At 40.6% G+C, this 18,254-nt stretch overlaps 2 protein-coding genes across 2 annotated transcripts in view; one reads left to right on the top strand and one right to left on the bottom strand.

Moving 5' to 3' along the window:
• Window positions 1–62: 62 nt before the first annotated feature.
• The window catches only part of IFT74 (intraflagellar transport 74), a 44,672-nt gene continuing 26,480 nt past the window's right edge, over window positions 63–18,254 (top strand). Inside the window, exons 1-8 of the mRNA XM_074932557.1 lie at window positions 63–191; window positions 926–1,066; window positions 1,506–1,638; window positions 2,145–2,193; window positions 3,162–3,260; window positions 3,416–3,476; window positions 8,528–8,587; window positions 10,331–10,392. Coding sequence (XP_074788658.1) covers window positions 950–1,066; window positions 1,506–1,638; window positions 2,145–2,193; window positions 3,162–3,260; window positions 3,416–3,476; window positions 8,528–8,587; window positions 10,331–10,392 — 581 coding nt within the window. The 5' untranslated portion in view covers window positions 63–191; window positions 926–949. The remainder of the gene's footprint in view (window positions 192–925; window positions 1,067–1,505; window positions 1,639–2,144; window positions 2,194–3,161; window positions 3,261–3,415; window positions 3,477–8,527; window positions 8,588–10,330; window positions 10,393–18,254) is intronic.
• Window positions 11,688–18,248, bottom strand: LRRC19 (leucine rich repeat containing 19). Its single transcript, XM_074932793.1, has 5 exons — window positions 18,222–18,248; window positions 15,629–15,721; window positions 13,667–14,177; window positions 13,265–13,474; window positions 11,688–12,013 (listed from the first exon to the last, which is right to left on the bottom strand). Exons 1-5 carry the CDS (start codon window positions 18,246–18,248, stop codon window positions 11,688–11,690), a joined length of 1,167 nt encoding a protein of 388 aa, XP_074788894.1.

Below are 18,254 nucleotides of genomic sequence, written 5' to 3'. Positions count from 1 at the left end.
CCATCCCCCGGCGGGCCCCGCGCCCCGGGGCGGGGCCGCCGCTCTTCCGGGGCGGGGCGTCCCGGGGGCGGGGTCTCCGCGGGGCGAGGTCTCTGCATCCGCGGCGTCGGGTCGCTGCGCTGGTTGTCTGGGCCGTTGCCGCGATACCTGCTCCGCGGTCGGCGGACGTTGCTTGGCGGCGTGGGGGGCCGGTGAGAGCGGGGGGTTGATGCCGGCCGGGAAGCGGGTCCCGCGCCTGTCTGCGGCTCCGCGGCGCTTCCCGCTTCTGTAGTAAGGGGCCAGTGGCGCGGCCGCCGCCGCGCCTCCCCGGCTCCAGACGCCCTCAGCCTTTCGGAGCCGGGTTTTTAGTGTGCCGGGGGGCGCTTCCCGGCTCTTCAGGTCATGGCCGACGGTATCGCCGTCTCACGGGTGCCTCCGAGACTCTCACGCTCGAAAAGGGCTCTGTGCTGCGGCTGGCCAAGATCTCCTCAAGGGGCTGGTGCGAGCTGCCAGGATTTATCAGGGGTAGCGCGGTCTGGGTTTGCATTGGTGACGGATGATGCCTGAAGGACTCTCCAGATAACCCCAATGGGTATTTGCGGCAGCTGTTAACTTCGGGTTTGTTTCGTGAGAGGGAGACTGGAATTCTGTGGGAAGATGCTGAAACAATAAATGCCACAGGAATTACAGGGAGTTTTAACTATAACCTGAGGACTGACTGCGCACTGAAAAGGGACGGCTTTCTCGCCTTACTCATGGACCTGCTGTGGTCCTTTCTGAGCACTGTCTGTCTCGTACCATGCCTTTCCAGTAAGCAAGTGATTTGCCGATTTCTAAAGAAAACTAAACTCCTTTTAATACGGAGGGGAATTAAGCTTTAAAGAGTTGATCTCTGGTAGTTTTAAAGAACTTGTGCAAATTAAAGGACTGTTTCTATCCTTCCCAGAGAGAAGTTCAAAAAGGAACAAATATGGCCAGCGGTCACAGACCTCCAATAGCTCGTCCTTCTTCAAGAGCAGGCATAGGGTTGCCCGCAAGGCCTACCTCTTCATCAAGGACTCCATCAGCAACCAGAATAGGAACAGGGGTATGAAAATGTTTAATATTAACTTCAAATATATTTAGACTTTTATCTTTTTTGTTGTTGTTGTTACTTTCTAGTATCCTAACTGGAGTGATAGTTTTGCGGGAAGAATTTTAAGATTTTAGTCTTGTAGATAATTTTATTTTATAATTTTGACTGAAGGGGATCAAGGAGGTCTTACATCAAGAGTTCACCTGGGACACATTAATAGCATTAATGTTGCAGACAGGGAACAAGGAACAGCTGCTCAAAGGTGATCTCTTGCACTTCTGAAGCAGACATTTGTTTGAAGCTTTGTTTCCCTGAAGAGATATTTATGCTAAAAGATAATTATAGAAATAGTATAGAGACTAACTTGAATTTTTAATTGCTTTGGCAATTGCATAAAGATAATAAATTCATAATTTGGAGTTGGGAGGTTTGTATTTTGTTTTTGTTATAGATGATTCCTAGTTCAAGACCTGGTTCTCGTGGTGGTTCTTCAACTGCTGGAGGAGTCTTATCATCTCAGATTAAAGTTGCAGACCGTCCAGTTACTCAACAGGGATTAAGTGGAATGAAAACTGCAATGAAAGGTATTTTTTTACTGAAATTAGCTAATAAGGTCTCTGCAAACATTTTAAAGGAATATTTAGGTTTTTAAAGGGAAACTTTTCATTGCCATGTAAACTGTAGAATGAATAGTTTATGATTAATAGGAGTAGGAGACAAGAAGATTAAAGCATCCCTCTTATTTTCTTTGCTGTTGGCAGTCAGAAAATACAAAATCTTTTCTGTGTCTGAGTTGTCTTTAAAAATCATTCGAAAGAATGGAATAAGATAAATTGTGTCTTCTCCCATCACTGCAGAATAATTAAAATACTGTTATATAGTAACTATTCATATAGCTGAAAAAGTAATGTCTATCTTCACAACACTCTAAAATGAATTTCTGCCTTCATTTGTTTTAATGCAGTAAAATCTGTTTAAGAACACCGAGAAGGTGGCAGTTCTTTGCCTGCAAGTTCTGCAGATTGTTTCCGTAATTTACAGTTCATAGAAAGTAGTTGTTTTTTAACAAAATATCATTCTCCTTTGTCAGGTCCTCAGAGACAGATAATGGATAAAACGTACTACCTTGGACTGCTGAGGTATGTCTTAACATCATATTCAAATTGCAGAAGGTTTAGTGCTCTGTTCCCTTTCTGACATGAAGTTTGTTGTGCTTAACAATAGCATGGGATAAGTGGTGTTGACATACAATTAAATGTGTCCTGTTGTAAGAGTTAAGATCATTTTGCATATAGTTTGTAGGAGGAAAGGAATCTTATGCTTATGTGCAAGTACAAGTAGATTTCTTTGACATTTTGTTATTAGGCTTGCTAAGTTAAATACACTCCCATAGCATTAGAAAATGGAAGGTCAGTGATTTTGAACTTCTACCTGTAACGCTTGATAAGTCTGATAACTTCATTAGTAAGGAGTAGCATCACAAACTAAGCACTTTTTAGTGTACGTCTCGGGTAGTTTACTTGGATTATACATTGAACTAACATTGTCAAAGGCAAGGCGTCTGATAACTTCATTAGTAAGGAGTAGCATCACAAACTAAGCACTTTTTAGTGTACGTCTCGGGTAGTTTACTTGGATTATACATTGAACTAACATTGTCAAAGGCAAGGCCTTGCAGAAACTGTATTGCATACTCCTGTCAGTTGATCATATTGTGATGTTGAATAAAATATTGAATAAATATGATTTTGTTGAATAAAATCAATCCAAAAAGATGCCATTTTAAATATGAATTCTATCCACATTCTGTGAAATTATTTTTTTTCCTGTCCATTTGAGAATAATTCACATCTGTTTCACCAGCAGGGACAAAAAGCTAATGAAAACATTTATTTCATATCCAGGTTTTCTAACAACTGAATTTTAATCTGATAGAACCACTCTGCTTTTTTTCCTCACTTGTCCAGCTCTTCTTTGAAATACTGATTTGAAACATGGTGCAGTGTAAGAAAGAGATATTGACTGCACATCACCTATAGTAAAATATAATTTCTATCTGTTTTAGTTGTACCTTCAAATGTTAATGATTCTTTTTTATTTTTTTCAGAAGCAAAACAAATGAGCTCACAGCAGAAATTAAAAAGCTGCAGGAAGAAGTAGAAATGTACAAGCAAGAGAAGTCTGTCTATTTGTCATATGAAAAAAGGTGAGATTTATTGCAGCTAATGCAGTGCTAACATTCTCAGTCATGAGCTATCTTGAGTATTTTGCAGGCTTCCAGGAACCATTAAATAATTGGTTTTATCATTTTATTTTTACATATACAAATCTTTCCACTTTAACTTTTTGTTTTGTATTTAGGGCAGAGGCTTTAGCTGGTGAAATCAAAGAATTTCAAGGTCAGCTAGCAGACTACAACATGGTATGCTGCTTTTTTATATTTTTATATTGACATTGTTCTGTAAAGATGTACTGGTTAATACTGCCTTTTCAGTTATTGGAAAGGAAAAAGATGGTGTGTTGGTTTAAGCCCCTGCCAGCTGGTCTGCCTGCTGGTTGTGTCCATGTTCATCAGTGGCCCAACTCTTGGGTACATGGGCATCCACACGGTGCACCTTCACAACGAGGTTTTCCACACGGGCTGCAATGTCCTGCCATACTTCAGCAGCCCAGACGGTTTTACCCTTACGTTGCCAGTTGTTCTGCTTCCATACTGCAACCATTTCCACAGGGTATTCGCCACTGCCCACGAGTTGGTGTAGAGGTAGAGCCTCGGCCACTTTTCCCGCTCAGCAATATCCAAAACAAGCTGAACAGCTTTCACCTCTGCCAACTGGCTCGATTCACCCTGTGCCTCAGCAGCTTCAGTGACCCGTCGTGTGGGACTCCACACAGCAGCCTTCTACCGTCAATGTTTTCCCACAATGCGACAAGACCCGTCAGTGAACAGGGCATATCGCTTCTCCTCATCCGGCAGCTCGTTATATGGTGGGGCCTCCTTAGCACGTGTCACCTCCTGTTCTGGTGACATCCCGGAATCTTTGCTCTCTGGCCAGTTTGTGATCACCTCTAGTATCCCTGGGCGGCTGGGGTTCCCTATTCGAGCCCGTTGTGTTATCAACGCAATCCATTTACTCCACGTGACATCTGTTGCATGATGCGTGGAGGAGGCCTTTCCTTTGAACATCCACCCCAGCACCGGCAGTCGGGGTGCCAGGAGGAGCTGTGTTTCAGTGCCGACCACTTCTGAGGCAGCCCGAACTCCTTCGTACGCTGCCAGTATCTCCTTCTCAGTTGGTGTGTAATTAGCTTCAGAGCCTTTGTATCCCCGGCTCCAAAAGCCCAGAGGTCGGCCTCGGGTTTCCCCAGGTGCTCTCTGCCAGAGGCTCCAGGTAGGGCCATTCTCCCCGGCTGCGGTGTAGAGCATGTTCTTAACCTCCTGCCCTTCCCAGACTGGCCCAAGGGCTACTGCTTGGGCAATCTCCTGCTTAATCTGTTCAAAGGATTGTTGTTGCTCAGGGCCCCATTCAAAATCGTTCTTCTTACGGGTTACGTGGTAGAGAGGGCTCACAATCAGGCTGTAGTTGGGGATGTGCATCCTCCAGAACCCCACAGCGCCCAGGAAAGACTGAGTCTCCTTTTTAGAGGTTGGTGGGGCCATGGCTGTGATCTTGTTTATCACCTCCACTGGGATGTGGCGACGCCCATCTTGCCATTTTATCCCTAGGAATTGAATTTCCCTTGCAGGCCCCTTTCTTTTGCTTAATGGCAAAGCCGGCCTTCAGGGGGATTTCAATTATCTTCTTCCCTCTCTCAAAGACTTCCTCGGCTGTGTCCCCCCATACAATGATGTCATCAATGTGCTGCAGGTGTTCTGGAGCCCCACCTTTCTCCAGTGCAGTATGGACCAGTCCATGGCAAATGGTGGAGCTGTGGTTCCACCCCTGGGGCAATCGATTCCAGGTGTACTGGATGCCTCTCCAAGTGAACGCAAACTGTGGCCTGCACTCTGGCGCTATCGGAATGGAGAAGAACGCGTTAGCAATGTCAGGCGTGGCGTACCACTTGGCTGCCTTCGACTCCAGTTCATACTGGAGCTCCAGCATGTCCGGCACTGCAGCACTCATTGCTGGCGTAACTTCATTCAGGCCACGGTAGTCCACAGTCAGCCTCCATTCGCCATTGGGCTTTCTCACTGGCCATACAGGGCTGTTGAAGGGTGAGTGAGTTTTGCTCATCACCTTCTGGCTTTCTAGTTGGCGGATCAGCTGATGGATGGGGACCAGGGAATCTCGGTTGGTGCGGTACTGCCGCCGGTGCACCGTCCTGGCAGCAATCGGCACTCGCTGCTCCTCAACCTTAAGCCACCCCACCACTGAGGGATCCTCTGAGAGGCCGGGTAAGGTGGGCAACTGGTCAACCTCCTCCGGGGCAGCTACACCAAAAGCCCACCAGTACCCTTTTGGGTCTCTGAAGTCCCCTCTCCTGAGATAGTCTATGCCCAGGATGCACGGGGCATCTGGGCCAGTCACAATGGGGTGCTTATGCCAGTCCTTCCCAGTCAGGCTCACTTCAGCTTCCAGTAGGGTCAGCTGTTGGCATCCCCCTGTCACTCCGGAGATGCAGATGGATTCAACCCCACTGTAGCTCGATGGCATCAGGGTGCACTGTGCGCCAGTGTCCACCAAAGCCTTGTACTATTGTGGGTCTGACGTGCCAGGCCGTTGGATCCACACTGTCCAGTAAATCCGATTATCCCTTTCCTCCACCTGGCTGGAGGCAGGGCCCCTCTAATCCTGCTCATCATCACTCACTTCTTGCAAGAATGATTTACTGGTCCCCTCAAGAGGGTCAGACATAATGTTGGCCATTCTGTTCTGCCTGGGGGATTTCTGACTGGACACTGGAGCTGCGCTCTTCTTGGAGGACTCCCCTTTTGTGATGATCTTCCCTTTCAGCTGCTCTACTCATGCAGCTAGGGCAGCAGTGGGCTGTCCATCTCACCTCCTCATGTTTTCTCCATGGTCGCGGAGGGAAAACCACAGGGTGCCTCGTGGTGTGTGCCTTCTGCTGCCTTTCTCTTGGGTGGGGAAACGTTTACTTCTAATGGCTAAAACATCAGCCCATGCAGGTGGAACATAGGACATGTCCTCTTCCATTTTTTGGACCCTCTGAGACAGTTCCTCCACAGCTGAGACCCAGGAATGGTGAGATGAAGGGAGATTTCCCTCATATTGCCGGAGCTTGCCAGCCACTCCATCCACTGTCAGAGTGTGGGTGTCTGTTCACCAGGACACTGTTGCCAATGCTTTCGAGTGTGCTTCTGGTGCGCTCTTCAGGAACTTTTGCCACATCAGGTGTGTGCAAGGGGCCTGATCTGGGTCCATGGGTGACTGCTCATCATTCAGATCACCATCGATCATCTCAAACACAGCCAGTTCCCTGAGGTTCTGGATGCCTTTCTCACTGCTGGTCCATTTGCCTAGCTGACATAGGATATCATCCTTGTAGGGGTGCCTCTCCCTTACACTGAGCAGGAGTCGCTTCCAAAGGCTGAGGGCTTGAGTCTGCTTCCCTATTTCCCTATCAATGCCAGCATCCTTGGCCAAAGATCCCAGCTGCCTGGCCTCTCTCCCCTCCATCTCAAAAGCACTGGCTCCATTGTCCCAGCATCGGAGCAGCCAGGTGCCAATCTGCTCGCCTCCCAGGCGGCCGAAATCTCTCCGCATATCTCGCAGCTCAGTCGGGGATAGAGATCAGACGATCACCTCTGGCCCTTCCTCCTGTTCCTGTGATGGGCCTGGCTCATTCCCATCCCCCACTCTGCGAGCTGACCTTCTGGTATATTTTGTTTTCTGTATCGAGGCGACTGACACTGGCACTGGCTGGCTCTCTGGCTCATCTGCTGTGCTGGTGGAGGTGACTGAGACTGGCTCTGCCTGTCCCCCCAGTCCAGATATTGTTTCAGCTTCTGTAGCCTTTTCTTCCATTTGAGGGCAGTGGGTGGTATTAAAGAGGACACGGTATGCATGGGCAAGTCCCCAACACATTGCAGCAATTTGTGTCTCCTGGGTTTTGCCCGCTTGGTAACACACCCTTTCTAAGCACTCCATCAGCTTATCAGGGCTCTGCATTTGCTCAGGAGTGAAATTCCAAAGCATTGGAGGTGCCCACTGACTCAGGCCTTTGCCCATCTTTTCCCACACCCCTTGCCACTCACTATTATCTGACCTCGGGGCAGGTTTCCGGGCACTGCTGTTGTTAGAGAAGTGCCACATGGCCCAAAACCGAAATCAGGCAGACATCAGAAAGCATTGTGCCACAATCACACTGTCCTGCAGGCTCCAATAATGATTGAAACTCCCCAAAGCCCAGAGGATCTCTTCCCCTGGCTCACCCATAGAGGGGGTGAGACCCCTAACTAAAGCCCAAACGGCAAACAGGTACTGGCCCGCCCCCACACACAGCGATACAAAGGCCGCATAAGCATTCAATAGCCCGTATAACAACATAAGACCCTTTATACATTTTCCACCGATAACAAACGCCACCACAGGGATCATACACTGGATATAAGGATTAATCCAGCCCCACCATGCAAGCAAATGGGCCAGCATTGCAAACATTTTCTTATCAGACAAATACAAACAGAAAAATTACACCCAGCAGATTGCTCTATCACACTCTGGCCAGGGTCTGTCCCTTTTTATTCTTATTTCAGGCCTCGAGCCCCATGTTGGGCGCCAATTAAGGCTGTGATGGTTTAAGCCCTGCCAGGACCGGAGAGCACGTTGCCGTGGTCCCTCCCCCACCCTCAGCCCGTCGGGCTGGCAGTGAGGCACGAACCCCGGGCTAAAATAAGAAGAAATTGAATACAGCAGTGTGATAAACAATCTGAACAACAACAGTGGCAATGATAACAACTATAAACAGCAATAACAGTGAACAAGACAAACGGTATACAGAGAAATACCGCAAATGGTCAGGGAACAAAGCCGACACCTGGGTCCCGCCACCAAAAAGCCAAAGAGAAAGTAAAATCAAAGTTTCCCGCCCCTGGACCTGACGTCAGCATGGTATGAATAACCCGGCTGGCGATCCCTTCCCCCTCTCTCTCTGCTGGGGAAACTTAACCCTATCCTAGTTTAACCAGGACAGATGGAAACTGAGAAAAATATAAAAGAAAAAAAGGAAGTGTAAAATACTTTAGGAGACTTTGTTGCATATGGATTTAAGAAATTACTGCTGCATAATATTTGTGAGTTTAATACAACTACATATAATGATGATTACATCTGAAAACTGCATGTATTCTATTCAGAATCACAAATCATCGTTTTTCTATTTGCAATAACAGAAAATTGATGTGTTTTCTTGAGTGCTTTGTGAGTTGGTACATATTTGTCTGATTCTTTTCTGTGCAATTAAAAAAAAGGGAGAGCAATAACAGGTTGGAATTCTGTCTCATTTCAGGTTGTGGATATACTTAACACCAATATGGATATGTCAGAAGTTATTCGAGATTACAATATGGTAAAAATGACGTTGTTTGCTATGTTAGAACAGTGAAATGGTGTGTGTCACATTCTTGGTGATTTAAACGTATTGATTTGCAGAAAAAACCCTCTACAACTCGAATAGGGTTATAAAGCAGGTATGTTTACTCCAGCGCCGGGGTGCAAGGGGATCTCTCCACAAAGCTTGCACACCCACCACACATTTTACCAAAAACTCATAGAGTGTGGATATCCATATTCATTGGGTTACATAACACAAGCATGCATATGCATGAGTAAGGCTGGGGTAGTTAGAAAGGCTGATGTCAGCAGTTTATGTCATCTTTGCACCTGGGCATTGCCTCCTGGGGGACGTCTTCGGGGGTCTTTGGGAGGAAGGCTCACAGTCTTTCTCACTTTGTTTTTTCCCCAGAGCATGCGCAGATTCTCTTGGCCGATTTCTTGAATAACAAGAGTCTTTTTCAGATGGTTTACTTTCTATCTCATCTAAGAACCAATAGAACTTCTACCATTCGTATATGGCTATCTTTACTCATTAGCAAAATTCCAACTAGTTAGAGCCACCTGTTACTCAAAGCCAAAAGTATAATATTTTGCTGAACATTGTAATCCTTGGTAGATTTTCACAGTGAACTGCTTTGTTTTGATGAACACTGTAGTCCTTGGTAAAAGTCCACGGAACAGTCTGGGCAAGCAGGATTCTTAGCAATATTTAAAAAAATACTGTAACTTGCTATAAATAAGTAAATAAGTTGCTAAGCAGTTTTCTATAAGTAAATAAGTAAATAAATCTCAAAACAAGTAATCATTCTTCTGTATCAGTATGACATACCTAAAGCAATAGCAGTAATTTAAAACTTACCCATTTTTTCTAGTTAAGCATAATATTTGCAACATATTTGTAGTGGGACAATTGTCTGAAGTGTTGCATTAACAGCCCCATGATACCTTTTTGTATTTTAGATCTGAAAGGGATGTCATCCCAACACTAATTATGAGTGTTAAAATATCTTCTTTATTTGTCTTGGGAGCACAGAACACTAGTCTTATGAAGTGCAAATACACTGGACTCCACTGCCTTGTAAAGCTGCCTGGTCTTCTGGAAATGTAGTTGTCTTTTTGTCTTCTGCCTTTTAAATTACTCCAGTATTAAGTACGTCTCTGACATGGCCCATCACAAATCAATGAGCTTTGTTCTTCCTTTACTTTCTTTATTTTCTAACACAGATAGAGTGTTCCTCTAACTATTAAGGCATGAGTGGCATTAAGCATGTTCCATTTCTTATGACCACTTTGCCCATAAGCAAAAGAAACTAGTTTTAGAAAAGGTTATTTTGATAGCTTGAAAAACCACCTGAGTATTTCTCAGTCAAAACAATATTTTTCCCTGCATTTGATTGAAAAATGAAGTCACAGTTGTCTGTGTCATGAAGAGAAGAATGCTTTGCAAGTGTAACATTTTCATTCTGTCTGTAGGCTACTGTAGATCCCACAATAATAATAAGTGAATTGATTTATTACAAACTTGATTGTATTTCTTTTTCAAACTTAGAGATACCTTCTTACTTCCTTTGGTTTCCCGTGGAAGACTGCAATTTCAGGTCTTTCCTCAGTATCAACTAAGAAAAAACTGGAGCAGGCACCTTCTGCTGCTCTTCCTCTACTGCATTCTGAGCAGCTTCTTGCTCATTTAAAGGAAACTTTGAATTTGTATATAAAATCTGTTTATATTATATCAAAATATCTTTTTTTTTTTAAGTTAAAGGTTCAGAATGACCGAGATGCTCAGAGCGTGGATAAAATTTTCACAGAAAGACAAGCGTAAGTACAATGTATGCTTCTCCAAAGTGTATTATGTATCCTTCACCAAAGCTCTTAAAATCTTAACTGAACTTCACAAAATTGAAGTTGTTATCTGATTCAGAATTTCCTTAATAGTGCAATGCACGCCACAAGTGGTACCTGAGTAATTTCAAGACGATACAGCAGTGCCAGGCCACAGCTATTGTTCTAGCTTTAAACTCTTCTGAGTAACTGCTGTGGAGATACTTACCATGTCATTCAGGAGGAGTTAGGTGGCAATGGACACTACTGTCTTTTGGCAACCTGCTGCCAGGGTCCTGCATTTTGGAGTTTATACTGTAGAGTAGCAGAGTGAGGAAAGCAAGGAGGAATGGGAACATTCCCGTCTGATAAGGGGGTGTGTGAATGGGAAGATGAGGACAGTGAGATACTTGCAGTAAGAATTTGTAAGCCATGAGAATGGTTTGTGTAGTGACAGGCTGAGAGGATGAGATGTTTATGGACAGGAGATGCTTAAGAGAAAAAGATATGATTCTGCTTGTTGCCACTAAAAACAATCTCAGTGATGAGGTATAAATAAGCACTTATTAAAAACAGTTTACAATTTAATAATGTCACTTTTTCAAATGTGTCTATTCTATCCAGGAAGGCGTTTTTAAGTGTTAAAAAAATACAAAGAGAAAAAACTTGGTTCAGTAGCAAACTATGGCATAAATGCATTAGATATGTGGTGATGATATTTTATTGTACTGCATGTAGACACCTTTAAGGGAATGGAGCAGTTGGTCTTTCGTGCTCTGCTAATTCAGGTAAAAAAAAACCAATGCCCTGTTCTCTGATTCTGTTAGTTTTGCCTGATAGACTGGTAAGCTGTGACACCACTGATTTGGATTCAGTCTCCAGTCTAGTTGTGGTCTGCTTCAGTATTTTAGAGAAATTATTTTTTCTTTCTGGACTTCTTCAAACTTAAAGCATTAGTGAATATACCAACTTCACAAGCTGCTTTGTGAAGACTTGTTCCTGTTAAGTAATATACAGTAAGCTCTCCCCCTCCCCACCATAAGCAACCAAATAGGTTTTTATAAAAGGTGGATTATGAGTATTTTTAGCATGCTTTGAAATATTTGTTGCGCCACTAATGCATGAACATCACCACATTTTTTCATTTTGTGATTCATGCAGCAGTATCTTGTTAGGAATTTGATGAGATGAAAGGAGATGGATTGCTTAGCTTCATTTTCTATTGTACATAAGTAGCATAATACAGAAGTACAAGTTTTGAAAAGTCAGTTCAACATCCATTGTTTAAGACATTAACTCTCTTCAGTCACATAAGAATCTATGTATTTATCCTCGATAAATCCATCTTCCCCGGGCACAAATGCATGAATTTTCTCAAATATTACTACGGGATCCTCGTTGTTTGTACACGATACTGTACGAAAAGAACTAGTGTCAGCTGAGAACTCCTGTTCAGACATCTCTGAGTCATTTTCTTCCAGACGACGGTGGCTGTAGCTGATGAAATAGTGATACCATGTTGGGCATTTTATAGCAGTAAAAATCAGGAGTGTAGTGCTTAGGACAAACCCTAGGACACCCGCTAGGAAGGTCCAACTTTTGCCAAGAAGTGGTAACTCTTTAAAACAGGAAAAAAAGAAGAGTAATCTTCATGAGGAATACTAGCAAGAACTCTAATATGAGTTTTTTCATACTTATATTGAGAACTCACAAAATAAACAATGATAGGGGAATTTACTGAGTATCTCCAAAGATTCAGTAGAATGTTATTGCTATGTTATTAGAGAGTCAGAAACATCAATCAGACCAAGATATACGTGCATATCTCCATTTCCTAGCAATATAAATCCATCATGCATATTTATGGAAAAAAATAGTTTCAAAGTCAGATAAAGTTCTAGGAACATATAAAAGATTAAATTTTATTTTTTTTTTTTTCCAAATTTAAATTCCAAGATTGGACTTTGGAAAAAGCAAAACAGTAATTGACTTCAAATTCAATTTCCCAGGCTTAAATTTCTGTACAGTGATGATGTCTGCACCCTAAAATATTACATTTTTTGTTTGGAATATCCTTTCAATTGTATTTCTTTTATAATAAAAATTTAAATAGACTGTAGTTGCAAGTAGTCTTCATTTAGAAACTGATTTTGTATGCTAGCCACTGTCCTAAAATAGATTATACAGCGAAAGTAGTGTGTGGCAGTGGTGCCTTAAATTTGTGTATGTATTTGGAGATTGATATTTCTTCTGCTTTAGCCAGAAGCAAGAAGTAAAGCATTTCAGTATGGAAGAGTGGAGAAGAACATAATTTGCATGTAAAAAAAAAAAAAAAAAGACTACCAAAAGAAGAGCTGTAGTGTTACAGAGTGATGATGGAATTAACATCAAATAGTGATGGAAAGTAAGGAGACTATCACTGGAATTTTCAAAGAATATGGGATGTGCACATCCATGTCCTTTACACTGAATACAGTTGAATGCAGGAGTAAATTAATAGGTTCACTCACATTTTAAGACAAAAGCTATGTCTAGAAAGCAATTAGTTTGGGAGAAGTAATTGATTTTTATTTTTTTTTGCTAGTTAGGCAGAGATCAGGATGATTATCTGAATTTCAAGCCTTTGAAGTTTCATCACGTTTGTAGTATCCTTTGAGAATTCATGTGTGGTTTATCCATTTTGAACATGTATTTCGTACATATTCACCATAGTCTGTGTATACTATACCAAAACCTGGAAATGTGTTTGTTCTGAAGCCCTGGCTTTTATGGAAGAATTACAGTGTACTAGGAATACAAACCAATATGAAATCATGGAATGGCAAATCAAACAGCTTGTAAGTGGTAAAGCAAAACATCAGTATATTACCTGCATGTGTTCCATTGTTTCCAGTGATGTTGTTTGGAGTCAAAGCTGTTAGTAAGGCACTGCTTTTAAGCATAATGACAGAAGTGGAAGTTATAGTGTGTTCTGAAGAAGCTTTTTCAATTTTGCAGTCATTTGGTTGGATAGCTGCTGTCATGATGGAGAATTTTTTCATGGTGTTTGGAAATATACAGGTAGTGTTGTCTTCATTTTCTGTGAATGTGAGCAGTGGAAAGGCTATGAAATGTTAATTAATTGGCAGTCTAATTTAAAAAAAAAATCATGCGTAACGTATTATTGCAAAATACAGATAAGATGATGATAGATATTATCCAGACCAGAAAAAAATAAGATAAGGCTGTTTGATATAAAAAAGTATGAAATGCTGCTCTTACTAAAACTTACCCATTGTCACATTGGAGGCAGTTAGCCATATCTGTAAATCAAGGAGGTCGCAGGAGCAGGTCCATGGGTTTCCAGCTAAAGCAATTCTAATCAATTTAAAAGATGATTTTATATTCAAAGATTTCAGAAAGTTATACTGTAGATTTAAAACTGTCAGACTTTTTAGCGAAGTAAATACATCTGAATCTAGTTGAGTAATTTTGTTATAGGATAGATTCAACACTGACAGTTGATTTAATCCTGCAAATGCTGCTTTATGGACTCTGCTAATATGATTGTTGCTGATATCCAGAATTACAAGTTTTGTCAGATTGCAGAAGCTGTCATTATACAGTACAGTAATCATGTTTTCATTCAGATAAAGTTCAGTGAGGCTAATAAAACTTTGAAGAATCTCTTTGTCGCTATCTTTTAAAATAATTTTATTATTTTTGAGGCTTAATTTAGTAATGTTTTGGAAAAGGTTAGTGGGGATATTAGAGAGGTTCTTTCCAGACTTCTCACAGGTAACCTGTTGAAAAAAATAGAATGACAAAAATTAAAATACTGTAGGGAAGTCTGGTGCTGAAGGTGTTTGTGATGTCTGTTAGGAGCATGAAAAAGCTATATTGTATTTTTAATGCCACCATTTTAAAGGTTATACTGCTTTACATGCAAGTTTATTTATGTTCTTCTTAATATATTCATGGTCTAGTGCTACAGGGTGTTGAATCATCCGAGTGTATAGAGACCATAAGTTCCAGATCACATAGTGCTTAAACTCTTTTTGAGATGGAACGTTTTTTATGTAATGATCATCCAAAATCGAACCACTTTGGCATTTTGGAATTAGTAAGGCTGTCTGTTTTAGAATTCTGGTAAAGGTTGGCTGAGTAGAAAAAGTGTTACTTTCCCACATAACCTGGAATGAAGGTGTCACAGAGGAAGCAGATTCAAGGCTGCAAATGAATTCACACATGCTTTCTCAAATGTTTTGTTTTAAAACCAGCTATATTTACTCTTGAAGCAGATCTTCAACAATACATTTAGTATATATTTTTATTATAAATATGGCATGAATTAATTTTAGTTTTCTGAATTGAAGTTTAGCATAGCTGTAGTCTTTTCAGGTTTGAGAGTGTTTACTCTCAGTATCTTGAAACATTTTTATTTTTTGAGTAGATTTCTTAATATGTATGCATCACTGAAGACTATCATTGAGTGTCACGATACTTTAACTGGCTTTAAAGAAGATTCTAAGTACTGGAAACAGATTGGTTGTGTTATTCCTCTTCCTAAATAAGTAGCCTGTGTTCAGTTTGTTACTGCTGTGACCAGATTGAGACTAGATAGCTTATTTAGAACCAAATGTAGGTGGAGTGCCTTTTCTATACTGTGTATACCCATTGTCTGTTTTTTTTGTTCTTCATGTTTGTACCAAAGATGAACCAAGCAGTAGATAGAGTACTGGACCTGTAGGCACTGAGTTAGAGCAAATAGTGCAATACCAGTTTTATCATTTGACTGTTAATCAAGATTTCTTCCTTCCTCTCCATTCCCCCATAAATGCAAAATGCATTAAATTAATCTCTGAAAAAAACCTTCAAAATTTCTTGTATACCTTTGGACCTGACTTGAGCAACTTCATAATAAATCTCCAACTTGAGCAGTAGTTGGCCTTGTCCAAATAAACTGTGTTTTTTACATCTATTCCAAAATGATGTAAAGATAAAGGAGGCATTCTGATTGACTGCAGAGAGATTTGACTGAGATATAAAACCATCTCAGATATGTGTCAGCGTTATTTATGCATTTAAAATGATTGCGAGCAGCTAATTGTCCATTCCACAGAAAAACATGTCATATTTCTTTCTATGTGCTTCTTTATTCGGGAATTCTGTGTTTATAAGGTAGTTTTTTAATGTCTTTAACTTCTAGTGTATCTTTCAAAATAAGGGTAATTTACATACATAGAAAACTTACAGTTTGAGAAGTAATGTTGCAGTCAGCAGTGACTGGATTCAAAAACAGTGTTCCAGCTGAGATCACAAGCCAAGAGAGTTTCATGTTTACAGCCTAGTAAAAAACAATATTTTTGTATACCAGGACCCAAATACCACTGTCCTCTGTAGTGGTAGTTTAACAGATTAATAGATACCATTATTTCAATTATAATTTAATATTTTTTTCTGCATAAATACTATGAAATGTAAAATTAAGAGGAAAAATATAGGTTATCAGAATTAATGCATTCAGCTTTCACTTTATTGAGCCAAACGTAAAGTCCAGTGAGCAGACTGTATCAGCAGATAAAGGATTGATTAGACAAGTTATTAGCAGTTTCATAAATACATAAAATGAATAGGCAGGGATGTACTGTTTAATATCCCTGTTAAAGCAGTTATGGGTGCTGAAAGACTATGATAGGAGTAAACCACAGAACATATTCAGTCCTGTATGTTCTCCCTAGATTTCTCTTGTTTGCACTGACAGAGGCAGAATACTGTACTGGATGGATTGTTGATTTATCCAGTCAGATTTCTCTTATGTTTTATGTAAGTTATTCAGCATTTTTAATTAGTAGATTGATCTAATATCTTTATTATCCGTAATATAACATATATGACATAAACCTGCACCTCCATATTATGTAGGTGTAGTTGTTGCTCTGATCTTTGGAACTAAGGAAACATGGTTCAATCTCTTCTGCTGGCGTTTCTGTACAGATTTGAACCTTAGTTTCTGAGAGTTGGGAAAGCTTTTCTGACAAATAGTTTTCACCGTGACATCAACACCTCTCAGAGAAGGTGTCACTCACCCATAACCTTTGAATCAGGCATAATTTGCAAGATCTACTCATTTAAACTATCTCTGTCAGGTGTTAAATCAGTCCACGTTTATGCCAGACTTAAATTAAAATGCTTTATAAAAGGTAGATTATACTTTCACTTTTACACTTTGTGTTAAGCATCTGAAGAGAAAAGATAGTGGCCTAAGTGAATCTCAGTATCTCCTTCCCAGATTTCTGTCTTCCAGATTGAAAAAGACCCAAAAGATAACTAGTAAGACACTTATTTGTGCCTGGAGTATCTTCAGCTGTAGAGTATTCACTGAATTTTGTAGAGAAGATGGGGCAAAGTTACATAAGGAAGCTCATTTACATAAACAATGCTAAATATAGGCCAGATTTAAAAAAACACCACGAGAGAGTGCCAGGATGCCTTTCCTGATCCGTATGGAGTAGAAGAGGTCAAAGAACAAATTGGTCAAGTCTAATATTGATTTCTTTTATACATTTATGTGTCTGAGGACTGACCTCATTCACCTAACAGAATCAGGCTGGAAACTTAGTAACTTCTTGGAAAGAAGAAGATAAATACCACTTAAACTGCTCTGATGCATTGGAAATTTACTTTAAATACAAAAAGAGTTCATAAACCTTTTTGTTAGACATTTTCAAGGAGAAGGGGTACTAGCAGCAGCAGCAGCCACTGTGGTATTGTGTTCTGTATTAGGTATTTTTCTTGTCAGTGATGGTACTGGTGGCTTGCATACTTTTTGGAGCCAGTTTGTATATTGCTAGTGAAAAACATGGTGCAGTTTGAGAAATCTGGATATAGACTATGTTAACAGTTGGATCTTGTGGCATACTTGGACCTTAAAGATACCACTTCCGAGATGTTCAGAAACAGAGCAGGCCTTAACCAGGCAATCTAGAAATATAGAAATAGTGTTAGTCTAGTTTGCAGATTCCAAGAAAAATACTGGCTTTAATGAAGTGGGAGAAAATACATTAAAATATTATTTTTAAAGTTAGTCTGCAAGTTAATAACAAGTTGAAAATGAAAGTTAAAATTTTTTCAAAATTTCAAGCAAAAATTAAAAATGTCTGAATGAAGGAGACGTCATTGGCTTGAAAAATCCTTTTCCTGTCTGAAAATTCACTCTGCGTATGTCTAAGTCAAAACCAGTTCCTATTTTATACTTTAGTTTCTACTGAAAATTTAGGGATTTTCTTAAAACTTTTCCTGCAGTGTGTGTGTGTGTGTGAATCCCTATAATCAGTAGAACAACAGGAAAGCATCTGTAATTTTAATTACAGTTTAGCTTTATCATAGAACTGGACTTTAAGAATTACTGTTTAAAGTGACTGCTTTAGAAAGAAACTGAGCCTTGGCAATACATTGGTAATACATTGACATTTCCTTGTAATTAGAAGCTTTTTCTCATAAAAGTTTTCCTTGGAGAACTTCTGAAGGTTTTGTCATTTAATAGTAATGTAATTCCTACTGGTTTTCTTACATTTGTAAAAAAAAAAAAAGAAAAAATAAAAAGAATGGAGATTTGGGGAGATAATGGATTGTATATAATCAGCTAGTCTGGTTTTCAGAGAAGAAATGGACTGTTCCCTGGCTTTCTACTGAAGTACAATTTACCTAACAACTTGGCATGTCCAAGGTTCACAGTAATTCCTGAACTTTTCATGTATCTCAAGATGTATTTGTTTCCAGCTAGCAACAAGTTATACTAATAAATCTTCATCTACATTTTGAAAAAGATGTGTCAAGTATCTTACCTTTCTGTTGCTTCTTAGAGGCAGCATATGTAC

This window comes from Athene noctua, chromosome Z, assembly GCF_965140245.1.
Source record: "Athene noctua chromosome Z, bAthNoc1.hap1.1, whole genome shotgun sequence".
Classification (NCBI taxonomy): Eukaryota; Metazoa; Chordata; class Aves; order Strigiformes; family Strigidae; genus Athene; species Athene noctua.
This window is presented reverse-complemented; position numbering and strand designations above follow the sequence as displayed.

Coding starts and splice junctions, on each gene's coding strand:
- LRRC19 (XM_074932793.1), bottom strand. CDS start 18,248: ATGCTGCCTCTAAGAAGCAACAGAAAG. Junction 15,722..18,221: donor CTCTAAGAAGCAACAGAAAG/GTAAGATACTTG, acceptor GTTTTTTACTAG/GCTGTAAACATGAAACTCTC. Junction 13,475..13,666: donor TGCCTCCAATGTGACAATGG/GTAAGTTTTAGT, acceptor TCACATTCACAG/AAAATGAAGACAACACTACC.